Below are 19,246 nucleotides of genomic sequence, written 5' to 3'. Positions count from 1 at the left end.
CTAGTTAAGTAATGTATTACACATATATTGCAGCTTAACTTTGTTTACTTTCTCATATGTCTTATAGCTCTTGATCTAACTGGTAACATAATGGTAGGTAAGGCTGAAAATGTTTACATTGTTGTTCTCTCTGAAGTCAACTTAATTTCTACATTAATATTGAACACATATGTAGGGGAGAGCGGGGTCGAAAGTAACGTTTGACGAAAGTAACAAAGCGATTTTCTCAGAGCCTATTACTGCATTTGCATTCCCAGCTATGACGGTATATTCAGCATTCAATCCTTGATGGAGCTGAGAAATATCATGTGATTTCCTCATCATTTCCCGCAGTTAGGTTGGTAAAACTGTTTTCGAGTACAAAAAGTAAATTATTGAAGCGGTAATTTTTTTTAATTAGTTGTGTTGTTTTTTTGTTTCATGTGTCACAGTAATGATCAATCTACAGGTTATTTAGTACTTTAACACATCCTAAAGTTTGCATTATCAAAGTTTTTTAGTATAAAAGTAAATCAAGTTTAAATGCCAGGAGTTCCTGTCGGGACGAAAGTAACAGTTGTTACTTTTGTCCCGCTACAGTGACAAAAAGTATTTATTTTGTTCCGGTACATGCTATTCTGTGAATTTCTGTCTCTTGTATCATTTATTAAAATGTTTATGTCATATTATACCCAAAGAATATGTCTGAGTGAGGGTCAGAAAGACAAACAGTGGTCTGGTTTTTTCCAGATGTTTATGAGAGAGCGTTTCTGAACATAGAGGAACATCTGAGCAGCTCCTACCTCGCATTTACCTTAGTTATATTTAGGTTTTAGCCATACCTTAGCTTTTACACCTCCATCTATGAATTTTCAGTGTTTCCAGATGTTTTAATGCACATTTTGATTTTATGCATAAAAACAACTGGATGGAAACATGAATAGGCCTACTGTTACATTATGTTTAGAATTTATATTATGCCAATGTAATTTAATTATTATATTGTTCATTCTGTTGAAAAAATGTTTCATAAAAATACACTGAAATAAAAAAATCAAAAATAAAAAAATAAAGTTTGTACAGTCGGGTTTTGAGACATTTGATGAAACTTAAATTTAAAATAAAGATATAAATATAAATATGTAATTTAATATTTTTTTTAAAAAAAAATAAAAGTCAGAATATGTTTGCAGTTACATATTAACAAGGTCATAGTCAGGTTTACTTAATAAAAATAAGAGTAACAGAAAATAAATCTAGCTTATATTGTTGTGTTACTTTTAACCCACCTGTGTGTTACTTTCGTCCCAACCGATGGGGTCAAAAGTAACAATGTGCAACTCATGTTCAAATTGAAATTATACTGAAGCCTTTCTACATTTCTACAAAATACCACCTGGTATTGATAGACCACACTTCTGAGTTATTGACCACAGCAGAAATATATCTCTGTCTACCACATTATCTTTTAAAATGATGTTTTTCTGAAAAATGGTACTTTCGCCCCTGCTCTCCCCTACTAATGTTTTTTAACGACAAACAAACTCACAGCCTACTTCTTTGCTATTACAAAAATTATATTAATTTTTATGACAAGTTACAACCATGTTCTCTGTATTTTCAGGTGGGTGCCGCAGCAGGTGTTTTTTTTTTTTTTTTTTTTTTTTTTTACATATTATCTGAGCTTGTTCTTGTACTAAGGCATTGTTTCTTTGTAAATATTAAAAAGTTTTGAGAATTACATAAATATTGGAAATTGGAAAAGTTGCTGCTTAAGTTTTTATAATGGCAATTTGCATATACTCCAGAATGTTATGAAGAGTGATCAGATGAATTGCATAGTCCTTCTTTGCCATGAAAATTAACTTAATCCCAAAAAAACCTTTCCACTGCATTTCATTGCTGTCATTAAAGGACCTGCTGAGATCATTTCAGTAATCGTCTTGTTAACTCAGGTGAGAATGTTGACGAGCACAAGGCTGGAGATCATTATGTCAGGATGATTGGGTTAGAATGGCAGACTTGACATGTTAAAAGGAGGGTGATGCTTCAAATCATTGTTCTTCCATTGTTAACCATGGTGACCTGCAAAGAAACGCGTGCTGCCATCATTGCGTTGCATAAAAATGGCTTCACAGGCAAGGATATTGTGGCTACTAAGATTGCACCTAAATCAACAATTTATAGCATCATCAAGAACTTCAAGGAAAGAGGTTCAATTCTTGTAAAGAAGGCTTCAAGGCATCCAAGAAAGTCCAGCAAGCGCAAGGATCGTCTCCTAAAGAGGATTCAGCTGTGGGATCGGAGTGCCACCAGTGCAGAGCTTGCTCAGGAATGGCAGCAGGCAGGTGTGAGCGCATCTGCACACACAGTGAGGCGAAGACTTTTGGAAGATGGTTTGGTGTCAGGATGGGCAGCAAAGAAGCCACTTCTCTCCAAAAAAACCATCAGGGACAGATTGATCTTCTGCAGAAAGTATAATGAATGGACTGCTGAGGACTGGGGCAAAGTCGTATTCTCAGATGAAGCCCCTTTCCGATTGTTTGGGGCATCTGGAAAAAGGCTTGTCCGGAGAAGAAAAGGTGAGCGCTACCATCAGTCCTGTGTCATGCCAACAGTAAAGCATCCTGACACCATTCATGTGTGGGGTTGCTTCTCATCCAAGGGAGTGGGCCCACTCACAATTCTGCCCAAAAACACAGCCATGAATAAAGAATGGTACCAAAACACCCTCCAACAGCAACTTCTTCCAACAATCCAACAACAGTTTGATGAAGAACAATGTATTTTCCAGCATGATGGAGCACCGTGCCATAAGGCAAAAGTGATAACTAAGTGGCTCGGGGACCAGAATGTTGAAATTTTGGGTCCATGGCCTGGAAACTCCCCAGATCTTAATCCCATTGAGAACTTGTGGTCAATCCTCAAGAGGCGGGTGGACAAACAAAAACCCACTAATTCTGACAAACTCCAAGAAGAGATTATGAAAGAATGGGTTGCTATCAGTCAGGATTTGGCCCAGAAGTTGATTGAGAGCATGCCCAGTCGAATTGCAGAGGTCCTGAAAAAGAAGGGCCAACACTGCAAATACTGAATCTTTGCATAAATGTCAGGTAATTGTCGATAAAAGCCTTTGAAACGTATGAAGTGCTTGTAATTATATTTCAGTACATCACAGAAACAACTGAAACAAAGATCTAAAAGCAATTTAGCAGCAAACTTTTTGGAAACTAATATTTATTTAATTCTCAAAACTTTTGGCCACGACTGCACAAGCGGACTATACAAACACCTTCTGAATATACATACAGCTTATATTAACCAACATAAATATCCTATATTTATTTAAATAACGTATAATTTATCATTTATCAAGGCTGGTTGGTCATAAAACGTCATTGCATTTTAACATTTTGTTTTTAATTTCTTTGTATGAAAAAAAACGTTGTTCATTATTCTTAATAATAAAAATCTGTCTGGTGGTTTTTACACATATCGATCACTTCTTCTTCCTTGACGTTTTATGGCGGTTGGCAAACCAGCTTTAGGTGCATTTACCGCCACCTACTAGGATGGAGTGTGGAGCATTGACGTTAATGAAAACTAACTAACTAACTAACTAAAAAAAAAAAAGGTAACTAACCTAAGTGGTCATTCTTTAAATCCTATTAATTACCTCTGTATCTTTGAGATACTTAATTAATCTGTGAAACATTTCTATATCCACATCTTTATTTAAACTTTTCTGAAGTGAGATCTGATTTGTTTCTATATTAATTGATTCTGTAAGTTGTAATCTTTCCTTATCACATCCTTTACATTTTATTAAAATATGTTCAACTATTTATTAAATTTAACTGTTATAAATAAAGATTGGTTAAGTGCATTGTGTCCAATTCTAAGGCGAGATATTATGCGGTCTTCCTTTCTATTACGTATCGATCACAGACTCACTCGCATTAGTTAATGCCACGTTTCACTAATGACGTAATATTTTACCCCACTTGATAAGGGGCAGGATCGCGGCAGTCCTCAGCGTGAACGATTCAAGTCACTATGAGCTCATCGTCAACGTTAAATAAAGCGAGGTGGGTGTTGTAGTTCTTCATACAGACGGTTTTCCATTCGCGCAAGCCAGATGATCTCTGATTTGAACTACAACTTCCGCACAGGTCATGATGACGACATTGCCTACGCAATCTGTTTAAGGAGTACCAATTTCCTGGTTGAAGAGTCAGCCATTTTGGGTTTCAACCGACTAGCCTTTGCGGTAGTAGCTAGCCAGCTAGTTACTTTTTAATAGGAAGAAGGGGGTTTGTTTCTAGTTTACCTTCACGCCGCGGAGTTGCTTTTTTAGAAGACAAGCGGTTTTCACAGTGTCCAGTCCACGATGAATCCCGAATAGTAAGTGGTTGAGTTATACACTCCTTGTTTGTCTTTACTGAGCTAAAAATGTACCTGTAGCTAACGTTACTTTTGTCAGGCAGCAGCTGCAGCAATGATGACTAGATGTTTAATCTTACCAGCAACTAACATCACTGTATTTCATCTATTTCACTTCGTCAAAGCCGGAAAGCACCTTGCTTTTCAAGACCGGCATTTTTAACACCTAGCTTTCTCTAAAGAAGTGTTTTTATTATTATCACTGTCATTAAACGGCTGTTGTAGAAGCTCAGTCGGCTTAAATATCCATCCTCGACGCGTTACATTTATGAGTGAGTCATTAGTTAGTCATACCAAACCGTTAACACTTCGTATATTGTCAAGCCATTAAAAAGTATGCTGTCTGTCAGGCTTCATCAGAAACTATTATGAAAGCTAGTTGTTCTAAGCTAACGTCTTCAGATCCGTTTTCACTTACTTTTAAAACGGCTCGACCAGCTGGTGAAATAGATAAATAGCTGGTTAAGTATCGTTGACATGTTTTAATTTAGTCAGAAACAGGGTTGCTGTTTAAGTAGCTGGATAAAAGGGATGGCGGGCTAATAAATTACTAATGTGTAACGTTAAATCATAGTTATTCGCGTTCATTTATTTGCTAACCCAGCTTTTAAAGTTTAGAAAGTGTTTTAAGATTTTTTTTCAAGTCACGTGCCTTGTTTAATACTTAACTTTTAATCATATGTGTAGAAGTACTGTACACTTCGACACTAAAGTAACATTTCTAAGTTAAAGTCAGGATTTTTGTCCGAAATAAAAGATGGTTTAGCAAGATTACATGCATAATAGCCACATTTCCAGACTACACCAGTCTGATTGGTGCTATCTTTGTTTCTTTATCAGTATTAATTTACATAATCTCAAAAGTAATTTGCTGCCATGATTCCTGTGTTCATTGGCACTGAATTGTGAGGTTTCTATACACTCCAGTCTAAATGTCTGCATGTGCAGAAGTCAAATATGTCTGAAGAACCTGAAGTGCCCATCCCTTCCTCTATTGTGTGGTAGTCATGTGTAGGTCACATGCCAAATGCAAGCTACACACTTTATTACAACTATCACCAGTCTGAGTGTTGAGCAACTCTGTTACTTTATGGGCTTAGTATCAGCCGTTTCTTATTTTTTTACATGGTCAGAAAGGGTGAAGTAAGAGGTTTTCATAGTTGGGTGCTTTTATAATGATAGCTGTTCAGTGGTTACCACTCATTAGTAGTTTCTCTTTCGGTTCAGTTGTATCAAAGATTCAATACTAAAGTGCATAGAGACCTTGTGGGTTCCTGAAATAACATGAATCGTGATAAAAGAAACTAGCAAGCCAGAATTCACATGGATTGTCTGTCTTTTCTGACACAGGTTTTTAACATCCTTGTAGGATTTAATGCAGAATTTCAGATCTGCATGTTTAAACAATAATATTTTTAAGACCATACTTAGCTGAAGACACTTATACTACACCTACTTATTCTATTTGATCGAAATCAGAAATCAGTGTATAAACAGACGGTCTTCACATACAGTTTTCGGTTTTAGTGGTTCCCTACACAGGAGCGTTTGTTGCAGTCAACCTAACAAGGAGAGCATGACTTGAATTCAGTGCAGTGGGCAGGATGGAGAGGAAAACAGACCGTTCTGCTGAGTCGATGAGCTGGTCTTCACCAGACTGATCCACTGATTTCCTTCCTATGGTCTTTTCTTACCAGGGCATATTAAATAAAGCCAGAGGATTTAGCGCAACAGGCAAAATTCCCTCTCTGTGGAATGCTTGATCAGCTTACTCAAGTTTCCCGACCTCAGATGTCCTCAAGCACATTGTTTCTGTTAAACATTTTATTTTTTGCATGCAAAAGTGGACCAGTGACTGATTTATCCCATGTTTAAATGAGTTACAGTGCTGAAATGCAAGGGTCTGGCCTATTTCACGTGTTTCAGGAGGTTTTTAATGACCTAATTTCTAACTGTGCGTTCACACCGCCAGCGCCGAGAGCATCAAAAATCGCTCTTGCCGCTCTGCTCATGACGCTGCAGAAAGATTTGTGAGCGCTCAGACGCTCTAACTAGGGCTGCAACTAACTATTATTTTGATAATCGATTAATCTGTCGATTATTTTTAGGATTAATCGATTAATCGGTTTATGTACTTATATTTTAGTTTTTTTTCATTTTTCCCCCCAAGTAAATTATTAATAAAGAGTCTATCATTCAGCATAGATTTTTAAGAGATTTTAACCATTTTGCATTGTCATATCCTCATCAAAAATATACCTGGAGTTGTTTTGATATGTGTTAGTGATCCTTTGTCGAACTCTTCTGCAATCAAAACACTGACCCATACTCTAGCAAATTTCACAAGGAGATTTCAAATAATGTTTTCACCATGGCAGTCCTTCGAGCTCCTAAAGTAGTTTAACATCCTGAACAAAGCTTAAGGAATCTTTCAGAACATATTTTCACGAAGAATAAGGATAAAACAGAATAAGATTGCAGTGCGTTGTATTTTATTATTTACTGGGAAACAGCTTTATAGCTTATGCTGTGAAATTGTAAACAATCCTTCGAATAAAGTGCCAATGGGATGAAACCTGAATGGAACTCACAATTTAAAGTAAAATCCATCAGAAGGTTGTCCAGAAAAAAAAAATCGGACACACACAAAAAACCTGCTGTGTGAAAAAGAGCAGTGAAAAAAAAAAGTGCATTTCAAATATCTTTAAAGATTTACCTCTCTCATTCAGTCATAATTAGGCTGCACGACTTAATTATGAACTGGCAAACGACAAACTGATCACAGAACATGTTTGTAAAGGTTTAAATGTTAACTGTTAAAAAGCAATGTTATCAGCTTTTACGACTAAACATTTGCAAACAACATTGTACTGGAGAATCTGCACAAATAAAAGTCTTAGGGGCCGTTCACATATCGCGCCTAAAACGCGTGGAAAACGCTAAGCGCACCGCTTTCTCCTCCTTTCCAAAAAGCTCGTGCAGTTGCGCTCCTGAGGCGTCTGCCTTTGCTAAGCAACCATGACGTGCTCTCTCCTTGAAGACGCGGAAATTTCAGCAAAGGATAAATGGATTTGCAGCTCTAAAAATCGCTTGCAGTAGCTCTGCTACTAAATTTATTTCAAAATGGAAATCCATATACATATACCATGATCAGCTGTTCCTTCATCTTGGCTGAGCTTTTAACGTTGTTACGGGAAAAGATGAAGCTGATTATTTAGTTCTTGTCACATGACCCGCGGTGCGCTTGCTGCATTCTGAAAAGTTGAAATGTTTTTAACTCGATGCGGTGCGGACATGCCTGGAAAAACGGGCGCGTCGCGACCGAGTCGCTTCCATTATGAGCGCGCATACTGCGTGCCTACATTGGAAATAATGAACATGAGCGCGCAAAAGACGCGATATGTGAACGGCCCCTTAAACAGTTCAGTAGTGCAGAGTTTACAGGTTAATCTTCTTTTTTGAAGGCTCAAAGTAAAGTACTCCCACATCCCGCTGAATGCTGCAGATAGGCTGTTTGGGAAGCACGTGACATAAAACGAGGCCAGCTATTGGCTATTCGCTACTTCTCCTGTTGTACTGGCTGAGTAAAACCTCCGGTGGCTCATTACTGCCACACTTTGGTCACCGCAGATTTGAAATATGCACGAAACGAGCCGCTTACGGCAAATAAGTTATTTAGCAACGAATCGATGGCTAAATTAGTTGACAACTATTTTAATAATCGATTTTAATCGATTAAATCGATTCGTTGTTTCAGCTCTAGCTCTAACATAGATCGAGCGGCCGCAAAGCAAAAAAAACTTGTTGATCTTGTGCAAACTAACCACAAGGAGGGTAACGTTATAAATTAACCTCATTAAATATTGTTGTGGACAAAGTATTAAGATCCTCTACCTAATAATGTATAAAGCACTGTAAAAATACTCTGATGCAAGTAAAAGTCTTGCATTGAAAATGCTACTTAAGTAAATATAATCAAGTATGAACATTACTTAATGTAAGTATAATCAGGGAAATTTGTTTAAAAGTAAACTGGGACTACAGTACTATTATTTATTATATCATAAGATTATTATTCCTATAACGTTGCACCTTGGTCCACGTATCACTTTTAATTATTTTTTTATGTCCCTGTACGCTAACAACTCCCCTCGATGCTCTCAACGGCCAAGTCGCGCCACTCCTCGCCGCTGCTCGACGCCGGCTTACATTGAAAATGAATGACTTCCGGCCACTTTGAAACTCTCGACGCCGGCGGTGTGAACGCACAGTAATGTAGCCTGTATACGTCTAGTATATAAGCAATATGTATTATACAGTAAACAAAAGCAAGAGTTGGGTTTAGGGGCAGGCAGGTTCAGGTGTTTTGAGATGTAGGGTAGATGATGGGTACTCGTTCAAATGATATAAATTTTTTTTTAAAGAAATTAGTAGTTTTATTCAGCAAGGATGCATTAAATTGATCAAGAAGGATAGTAAATAATAAATTACATTGTTGAAAAAAATTGTTCTTATGAATGTCCTATTCATGAAAGAATCCTGAAAAATCTTGGTTTCTACGAAAATGTTAAGCCATGCAACTGTTTTTAATTTAATTGAGCCGATACTGATCAGTTAAAAAATTGCTTGATCGGTGACGATCCCGAACTTTGAGATCGGCTCAGGACATCCCTAAACAAAAAAAAAACGTTATTTTAAATTGTAATATTTTCACATTACTATTTTACTGTATTTTTGATCAAATAAATGGAGCCTTGGTGAGCATAAAAGACTTCTGTCAAATACATTAGAAAGTCTTGCCAGTCACAAACGTTTGTGCGGTTGTGTCTATTTCACAGAACAGTGCTGCCAAAAATAGGGGGACAAATATTGACTGTCTAATGTTTTGTTACTTTTTCTCTTCATACAGTGACTATTTATTCAAGCTGCTCTTGATTGGTGACTCTGGTGTTGGAAAGTCTTGCCTTCTTCTCCGATTTGCAGTAAGTAGGCTATATGGTTTCCTGTATTTGCCCTCATGAAGGTATTGCTGTAATTATTGCTTGCATCTATGTATTAGTATTAAAATGTCTATGGTTGCAGAGGTTAAATAATCAGCTGTCTGAAAAAAAAGTGTGGTGTCCCATACTCTGAATTTGTGCTCTGCATTTAACCCATCCAAGTGCACACACACAGCGGTGAGAAGTGAACACAGAGTGAACACATTCTGAACTGTGGGCAGCCATTTTTGTTGCGGCACCCTTGGAGCAGTTGAGGGTTCGGTGCTGTGCTCAAGGGTCTCCCCTCAGTCTTGGTATCAAGGGTGGAAGAGAGCACTGGTTCACTTTCCCCACTGGCAATCACTGCCGCAACCAAGACTCAAAGTCTGACTGCATTACCATTAGGCCATGATTTCCCCCAATATTATTATTTTTTGTGTACAAAATAAATTTGCATACTAAAAGACTGTGATATATGAACAAATTTTGAATTAACTTCAAAGCACTCTAGGGAGAGATTTGACTACTGAAACATCTAATTCACCTGCCGTTTTGCTTCTCTCAGGATGACACGTATACAGAAAGCTACATTAGCACTATCGGTGTGGACTTTAAAATAAGAACTATAGAATTAGACGGAAAGACCATCAAACTTCAAATCGTAAGTTCCTTTCTATCCTGTAATCAATAAATGTTTGTGAATAAGATGACTTGAATGGAATATACAAGCATGTGATTAAAGAAAAATGAACACTTGATGTTTAGATGGTATCATTTAATTGTTTAGGGACCTCATCAGAGAGAGCAGAGTTATGTACGTGCTCTTATCATGAAGAATTTTCCTTGATGATGTAAATTATGTCAGAGAGAGACCTTTGTCTGCTAACTGTTGAATAGGGCTGGGTTAACAATATTGAGTACCCATTTAATTCATTTGAATTTTGATGAACTGATATGAATTCTTGAATCAATATGTGTGACTATAACTTCACTGGCACTCCTGCCATCAAATAGTCACAATAGGTTGTGTCACTTTTGATAAGAAACCAAGTCTCAGCTTTCAAATTCTGTGTTTTACATTTTAACATTTAATGTACTAACTAGGGGTTCCCTGTGTAGTTTACAGCATTCATTAAGAGTTGATGTTTGAAATATTTGTCAGTACCCTGCCCTACTATTGAAGTAGCTGAAGTAATATTTTTCTGAGTCTATTTTTGCTATTTAATTCAGGTGTCATATTATTCCTTCTTTTGTACAGTGGGATACAGCAGGGCAGGAGAGGTTTCGCACAATCACATCTAGTTACTACAGAGGAGCACATGGCATTATTGTAGTCTATGATGTTACAGATCAGGTGAGCTCATCCAAACCTTAAGTGTCCTAATTTCACTATAAACACTTGTGAAAATACATTGAAATACAGGTTTTAATTTCTGCTCTGTTGTATTTGTTACAATCTTTTTTTTTATGTCCTCAGGAGTCTTTCAATAATGTTAAACAGTGGCTACAAGAGATTGACCGCTATGCCAGTGAAAATGTTAACAAGTTATTGGTTGGCAACAAGTGTGACTTAACAACAAAAAAAGTGGTGGACTACACAACAGTAAAGGTAAAATTGCTGTATTCCATATTACTTAATTTATTTCACTATCATGATGGCAAATGAGCTGCCTTGCTGTCAGATTGCCTTCGAACTAAAATGAGAGCTCATAACTGACTGATTTGGAATGTTATACATGGATAAGAACAAAGTTCATAGGAGAATCTTGGTTTCAGTAGATATAGTGTGCTGCTGCGCTAATGAATTAAAGGGTTAGTTCACCCAAATATTAAAATTATGTCATTAATAACTCACCCTCATGTCGTTCCAAACCAGTAAGACCTCCGTTCATCTTCGGAACACAGTTTAACCCAGGGGTGTCAAACTCATTTAAGGTTGAGGGCCGGATCGGAGAAAGTGTCCCCTTGTGCGGGCCGAAATACCTTTTTGTTAAACTCTAGTTTGCTTACAATTACATTAATATTAACCATACAAACTATATCTATCGATCTATCTAGACAGACAGACAGGGAAATTTTTTTTAAGATGATGCTTGGTTATTTTAGGGGTGTGCAATATTGACATATATATATATTTTGCAGAGTGTGTTTTTGAGATGGTTTAAGCCTGACATGGAAAAATAAATATGACACTAAAGCCAGTAGGTGGCAGCAAATCTCTGTCTTTATGAGTGAACTGACTCATTCAAAACGGATGATTCATTTAGAAATGAAGTTAAGATTATCTTTATGAATGGGCCACTGAATCAAAATAGATTCAAATGCTTTGTTCAAAAACAAAGATTAATTCAGTAACAAAATATTCAGTGCTGCACGGAGACACACAATTGGTCTTACTTTGGCCTTGTTAAAAACTTTTCCTTGGCTTAACAGAGATAGACAGCATTTTGACTAATATAACGCACTTAATACTAGCATCTTTTTAGTTGAGCTATTGTATAAAAGCGATCGCGCTGACATTCGGGAAAGCAACATTCTTGATATAGTTAGACATTACTTAACGATCATGACATAAATATTAAAAACAATACAGGGCATTTTTGCCTCATATCTTGAATTATATTGTAACCTGATAGCCTTCATCCGACACTGACAATGTTTTTTTTTCTTTTCTTTTTTGCAAAGTTACAAAATGTCAGTTCACACATCATTAAAACAACAGTTAGGATATTTGTACACGATAAATATTGCACACTCCTTGCTCATTTACTTTCTCCATACGAAGCTGTCCAGTGCGTCACAGTGTAATTTAATGTTAGCCACAAGTTGTGATTAAACTTACATGTTGTTGATAATACCTTTTTTCCATCTCTCCTTAAATAACCTGTCCGTCGTTCCAGACCAAATGTCTTCTTTTGGACGTTTAAAATCACAAGAAAATTGCCACAGTTACAACGCAGCTATCATCATATCCTCATGCTGCTCGAGATTCTGGCTACGCTTTAAAATGCGCATGTTAAGTGTCCAGACTCCCGAGGAGTAATATCAATGTAAATAAATTTGTAATTTGTTCCTCTTTAAATAAAAAATAATGTTGTAGCGAACACACTTTATTTAATTTTCAAACCGATGTTTATTTTATTATTTTATATTATTGTTAAAATCCTCCTGCGGGCTGGATTGGACACCTGTGGGCCGTGTTTGTCCCGCGGGCCGTATGTTTGACACCCCTAGTTTAAGATATTTTAATTTATTCCAAGAGCTCTCAGTCCCTCCATTGAAACTGTGTGTACGGTCTACTGCCCATGTCCAGAAAGGTAAGAAAAACATCATCAAAGTAGTCCATGTGACATCAGAGAGTCAGTTAGAATTTGTTGAAGCATCGAAAATACATTTCACGATGCTGCTGACGTGTTTTCTGGCGTGCCCAATAACAAAGATAACACGTCAGCAGCGTCGTATGTCAACTGTCACCGCAGTCACGCTCACAACAGACACTGAAGAGAAGACAATGCTGAATAAAGTCGAAGTTTTTGCTATTTTTGGACCAAAATGTATTTTCGATGCTTCAACAAATTCTAACTGACCATCTGATGTCACATGGACTACTTTGATGATGTTTTTCTTACCTTTCTGGACATGGACAGTATACCATACACACAGCTTCAATGGAGGGACTGAGAGCTCTCGGACTAAATCTAAAATATCTTAAACTGTTTTCCGAAGATCAACAGAGGTCTTACTGGTTTGGAACGACATAAGGGGTGAATCATTAATGACATAATTTTAATATTTGGCTGAACTAACCCTTTAATGCTGTAATAAACATAAATAATACAGATTGCAAACTTTAATGGGAATTAATAAATTGATGTAACTGATACATTTCAGTAATTAACTATTTTTGATTCACATTTCTTTCACTTTGTCTGGCATTTTAGAGCTCAGAAGGCATTCTGGGATTTGATTAATAGAATGGCCTTTGTGTCAGGAGCAAATTTATTTCATATAAGATTTTAGTAAAGTTTTTAATCCTCCTATTTACTTATTAATTTTATTCAGTTTTAGTCATTTTAGTATTTCAACATTTGATTTCAGTTAGTTGCCAAAGCAACCTTTTTTTAATGCAAGTTTTTATTTCAGTGAACGAAAACCGTTTTAGTTGTGCTTGACAACAATGTGCTTTAAATTTCTGCATATATAGGCAGCTCACTAGGTTTTGGAGCAAAGCCTATGTGTTAGTGGTCAACCGATATTGTTTTTTTTTTTTGTTTTTTTTACAGCCAATGCCGATTTCTTGGTAAACCGGGGGCCAATATAATTGTTTTTTTTTTTTTTGCGTATGTAAGATTTGCAGTTGTTCACTTTTCCCGTGTTCTAACGGAAAGAACTGCTTTGCTTATCTTTAGGAATTTGCTGATTCCCTCGGCATTCCTTTCTTAGAAACTAGTGCTAAGAATGCCACTAATGTGGAACAGGCCTTCATGACCATGGCTGCTGAGATCAAGAAGAGAATGGGCCCCGGAGCCACAGCTGGGGGTGCTGAGAAGTCCAACGTGAAGATCCAGAGCACTCCAGTGAAGCCTGCATCTGGAGGCTGCTGCTGAGGCTTCCTCGACCCCGACCCCCTCACCTCGGCCCCTGGATCTTGGCACAAGAGCCCCCAGAATAGGAGAACGAAAGGGGGATAGATCATTTGATATGGAGCAAAGAGTGTATATGAAGAATAGAAAGAATAAAAGAGAGTGTGAAGCAGTCAACCGTTTAAGTTACCCAAGGTGTACTGTATGTAGCCGCACTACCAAAAACATTCAGAAATCTGCTGCCCCACCTTCCCTTGCTTTTCACAAACTAAAACTGATGAGAGGTCTGAGATTTGGTAACGGTCAGTCCCCTTCACCCCTGCCGTCTTTCAGGGGCTGCTTTTAACCAACCACACCCCAAAAAAAGGATGGATTTCATTTTCACTCAATGATTTTAAATCTTCTGTGTGCAGGTTTCCAAGAATAATGTATTTATCTCGCTGCATTCCTACTGCAGGGCTGGCCTGTGGTCAAAACTCAATGACATTTTTTTTTTTTCTTTATTCTTTCTTGATTATTTTACTGTTTATATTTGCATGTGTAGGTTTCTGTCCTTATGGATTTTGTCTGTTGAGAACTGGGCAGCAGTGGTTCACGGTCCTACATCTGTTTAGTAAAACATATGTACATATACACTTTGTATATATATATGTAAGATCTGAGTTGACAGCTCTGTAGAGTTAAATACATGATTCAAGTAGTTTTACCTTCTTTTGCATTTAAGTTGGCTGTAAACTCTTGTAGTTTTGTTGCGCGATGTGTAACAGTTAACATATATAAATATAAATATTGTACGACCACACTGTACAATATCAGTATGTTTGCAATTCTTGGTGGGACATGTAGAAACCCTTTGTGTTTTATTTATTCAACATTTATATGCAAATATATTGTTCCAATTATCTACAAACTCTCGATATTGGCCATTTACCTGCGGAATACATTGAAAGCAAAAATTTCACAATCGCATATGTGACTTAAACACTATGTTCTCTTTTTCATAATAAAGGCAAATGAATTCATTTTTTGAATGAACTTGGAAACGGATTATGTCTAGTTTATCATTTTGTACGGTTTCAGATGGACTTTTCACTTCTGTAGGATAATATGTATATGTAGGATTAAAGTTAGCCTTGCTGCACCCCAAAAGCAGTTAACTCATATTTTAGTATTCTTTACTAATATAGTATTTATTAATATTTGTAATTTGCTTGTATATTTTTATATTTGTAGTTTTTACTGTATTTTTAATATAAATGTAAATTATTGTATGTGCTTTTGTCAATTTTATTAGTGTAAACTTTAAGTTAGTTGCCATGGCAGCTTTAAAAAAAAGTTTTTAATCTATTTTTATATAATATTTCAGCTTTTTTAATAAACAAAATCAGATTTAGGTTTAGCTTTAGTTAATAATAGTTTATTTACTTTTAATTTAAAAATCTCAATGCAATTTTAATTGACTTTGTAAAGCCTGAGTTAATTGAGGATCTATTTTAATTGGGAGCCAAGCCCCTATTGTATCTGTTATTTTTATTATTGTTATTTGCTCGCTATGGTAGTATATGGCAGCCCTGTGAATGGAACATAGCAAAATAATGAAAATTGGCACACTTCTAGTGATGGTCATGAATAGTTCTCTGACCAACTTTGGGGTATCTAGGAGCAACTCTTTAGCACCTACACAAGTTCAAAAATACTCTCTTCATTCTGATCACATTCAGTAGCTTACAGGTCCTTCTAAAAAAATTTGCATATTGTGATAGTTAATTATTTTCCATGTAATGATAAAAATTAAACTTTCATATATTTTAGATTCATTGCACACCAACTGAAATATTTCAGGTATTTTATTGTTTTAATACTGATGATTTTGGTATACAGCTCATGAAAACCCAAAATTCATATCTCAAAAAATTAGCATATCATGAAAAGGTTCTCTAAACAAGCTATTAACCTAATCATCTGAATCAACTAATTAACTCTAAACACCTGCAAAAGATTCCTGAGGCTTTTAAAAACTCCCAGCCTGGTTCATTACTCAAAACCGCAATCATGGGTAAGACTGCCGACCTGACTGCTGTCTAGAAGGCCATCATTGACACCCTCAAGCGAGAGGGTAAGACACAGAAAGAAATTTCTGAACGAACAGGCTGTTCCCAGAGTGCTGTATCAAGGCACCTCAGTGGGAAGTCTGTGGGAAGGAAAAAGTATGGCCAAAAATGCTGCACAACGAGAAGAGGTGACCGGACCCTGAGGAAGATTGTGGAGAAGGACCGATTCCAGACCTTGGGGGATCTGCGGAAGCAGTGGACTGAGTCTGGAGTAGAAACATCCAGAGCCACCGTGCACAGGCGTGTGCAGGAAATGGGCTACAGGTGCCGCATTCCCCAGGTCAAGCCACTTTTGAACCAGAAACAGCGGCAGAAGTGCCTGACCTGGGCTACAGAGAAGCAGCACTGGACTTTTGGACAAATTTTGCATGTCATTCGGAAATCAAGGTGCCAGAGTCTGGAGGAAGACTGGGGAGAAGGAAATGCCAAAATACCTGAAGTCCAGTGTCAAGTACCCACAGTCAGTGATGGTTTGGGGTGCCATGTCAGCTGCTGGTGTTGGTCCACTGTATTTTATCAAGGGCAGGGTCAATGCAGCTAGCTATCAGGAGATTTCGGAGCACTTCATGTTTCCATCTGCTGAAAAGCTTTATGGAGATGAAGATTTCATTTTTCAGCACGACCTGGCACCTGTTCAGTGCCAAAACCACTGGTAAATGGTTTACTGACCATGGTATTACTGTGCTCAATTGGCCTGCCAACTCTCCTGACCTGAACCCCATAGAGAATCTGTGGGATATTGTGAAGAGAAAGTTGAGAGACGCAAGACCCAACACTCTGGATGAGGTTAAGGCCGCTATCGAAGCATCCTGGGCCTCCATAACACCTCAGCAGTGCCACAGGCTGATTGCCTCCATGCCACGCCGCATTGAAGCAGTCATTTCTGCAAAAGGATTCCCGACCAAGTATTGAGTGCATAACTGAACATAATTATTTGAATGTTGACTTTTTTTTGCATTAAAACACTTTTCTTTTATTGGTCGGATGAAATATGGAAATTTTTTTGAGACCGGCATTTTGGGTTTTCATGAGCTGTATGCCAAAATCATCAGTATTAAAACAATAAAAGACCTGAAATATTTCAGTTGGTGTGCAATGAATCTAAAATATATGAAAGTTTAATTTTTATCATTACATTATGGAAAATAATGAACTTTATCACAATATGCTAATTTTTTTAGAAGGACATGTACATTAGGACTCTGCCAATTACGGTAATGGCTATTTTAAGATTCCATTGTGTCGCTACTCTTCCAAATTTTGTCCAATTCTTATGAGAATTAGCATAGATGATCTTTGGACCAAGCTGCACAGAAATAATTGACCAGAAATTTAGGCTCTACTGGTGAAAAACAAAAAAGTGATGTGAACTTAATGTTGACCCAAAACTGGTTCAGAGGCTGTATCTTAGCCAAACTTTGATCAATCGAAACCAAACATGGAAGGCTTTATCAACCCCATGATCTGAGGGTCCATGTCAAATTTGGCAACATCACCATCCTATGGATCATAAGATATGACAAATGGCTATTTTTGCTAGTAAATTTTGAACAGTTAGTCAGAAAATCATGATCTTTGGATTCCTTGGGTCATGCAGAATCTGTTGATATTGATTTGGCCAGGGACAGACCAGCCGCTTTTCTGCCATTTAAAAAGTTGCCATAAATTGCAATATCTTTTAAACTATTTGATAAACCATTTGGTTGCCATTCTATCTAATGTGGCTCTTTAGCTGTCAGGTTAACCGTAAACTACGTTAGCATTTAGTTAGCTCAGTAGCATTCTAATCTGGTCATCATGTTAAGTAATGTTTTCAGGTACTCATTCTCGCACTGAAAGCTCTCCTAAGCAGCCTGTTGAATGTGCATCAACTGAGTGGTGCACATTGTTAAGCCACTGGCCCTGAAACTTTCAGATTGAGGGTCACACTGGATTCAATCTTAAGAGTGTTTTGTGCTTTTGAGATGCACATTGTAAAGATTTTGACTGTTCAGTATGAAGTATTGTATTATTAAGTAAGATAAGTTTTCTAATTCTATTCTTAAAAAAAATCTAACTACCTTTCTAATCTTTTTGTATTCTATTTTCTTTTCATTTATTATGCAATTGTATGTGTATGTGAAAAGATCTATAACACTAGCTTGCTCTATTCTTTTTTTATTATTTCGTTTTTTAAATTTTTTTATTATATTATTTAAAATCCCATGCTACGTGTACTGTGTTAACCTAACTGAGACTTGTTATAGCACTTATATCATTGCTCTTTTTGTTGTTTTTGATTGCTTCCACTGTCCTCATCTGTAAGTCGCTTTGGATAAAAGCGTCTGCTAAATGAATAAATGTAAATGTAAGTACTTTAAAGAGTTTTCTGTGATTGTTTGGCTTGCTTTACTTGCTGTAGCAGTGGTTGCTATGCTTGCTGCACCTTTGAGGCTTGGCCCCGTATTGCTGCTTGCGGTACTGTATATGATTCTGTATGTATGAATGGTAATACATGAATACATTGTGCATACATTTTCATTTTGCATTTAATTAAGTATCCTTACCAAAACATGCACAATCTTTTGTATTTTACTTTTATCTATTAACCAAAAATACAAGAAAACTATCAAAAAGTAGAATGTTTATTGTTGAATTTTTTTTTTCTTCAATGCAAAAAAAGTTACACATCAATCTGTGATCTCTGCAGAGGTTTTTAGTTTGCCATCATATTCATTCAGCTGAATCCACAATATGCTTTAATTTCCACAATTATTATTATTGCATTTTGCTTACTTGATATTAACACACTTTTCTCCCTTTAAAGAGATAGTTCAACCAAAATTCTTATTCTGTCATCATTTACTCACCCTCATATCATTCAAAGCTTTCTTTCTTTTATGGAATAGAAAAACAGATATTTTGAACTATGTTAGTAATCAACATTGGTGCCCATTGACTTTCATTGTGTGGACAAAAAAACCCAACAAAAATAATGGTGACATATATCAAGTAAGAGCTGTTTTTCATCCATGATGTGAAAACACCAAAAAGGACGTATCAGTGAAGACCAGACGTTCACCTTCTCAGATTCCTAATGATTCTCAGAAACTGCTTCTGTGGAGAAGGAGTGAGAAACTACTTGATGATGCTGCACTTTTAATAATCAAAA

The 19,246-nt window shown here is 36.7% G+C and overlaps 1 protein-coding gene across 1 annotated transcript; it reads left to right on the top strand.

Annotated features, from left to right (window-relative positions):
- Nucleotides 1–4,209: 4,209 nt before the first annotated feature.
- On the top strand, nucleotides 4,210–15,027 carry LOC132110707 (ras-related protein Rab-1A). Its single transcript, XM_059517545.1, has 6 exons — nucleotides 4,210–4,383; nucleotides 9,332–9,404; nucleotides 9,967–10,062; nucleotides 10,660–10,755; nucleotides 10,879–11,010; nucleotides 13,811–15,027. The coding sequence occupies exons 1-6, from the start codon at nucleotides 4,370–4,372 to the stop codon at nucleotides 14,006–14,008; spliced, it is 609 nt and encodes a 202-aa protein (XP_059373528.1). The 5' UTR covers nucleotides 4,210–4,369; the 3' UTR covers nucleotides 14,009–15,027.
- The last annotated feature ends 4,219 nt before the right edge of the window (nucleotides 15,028–19,246 follow it).

The sequence above is a fragment of the Carassius carassius genome, chromosome 30 (assembly GCF_963082965.1).
Source record: "Carassius carassius chromosome 30, fCarCar2.1, whole genome shotgun sequence".
NCBI classification, from domain to species: Eukaryota; Metazoa; Chordata; class Actinopteri; order Cypriniformes; family Cyprinidae; genus Carassius; species Carassius carassius.
The sequence above is the reverse complement of the archived record's forward strand: the minus strand, read 5'-3'. Positions and strand labels throughout refer to the sequence as shown.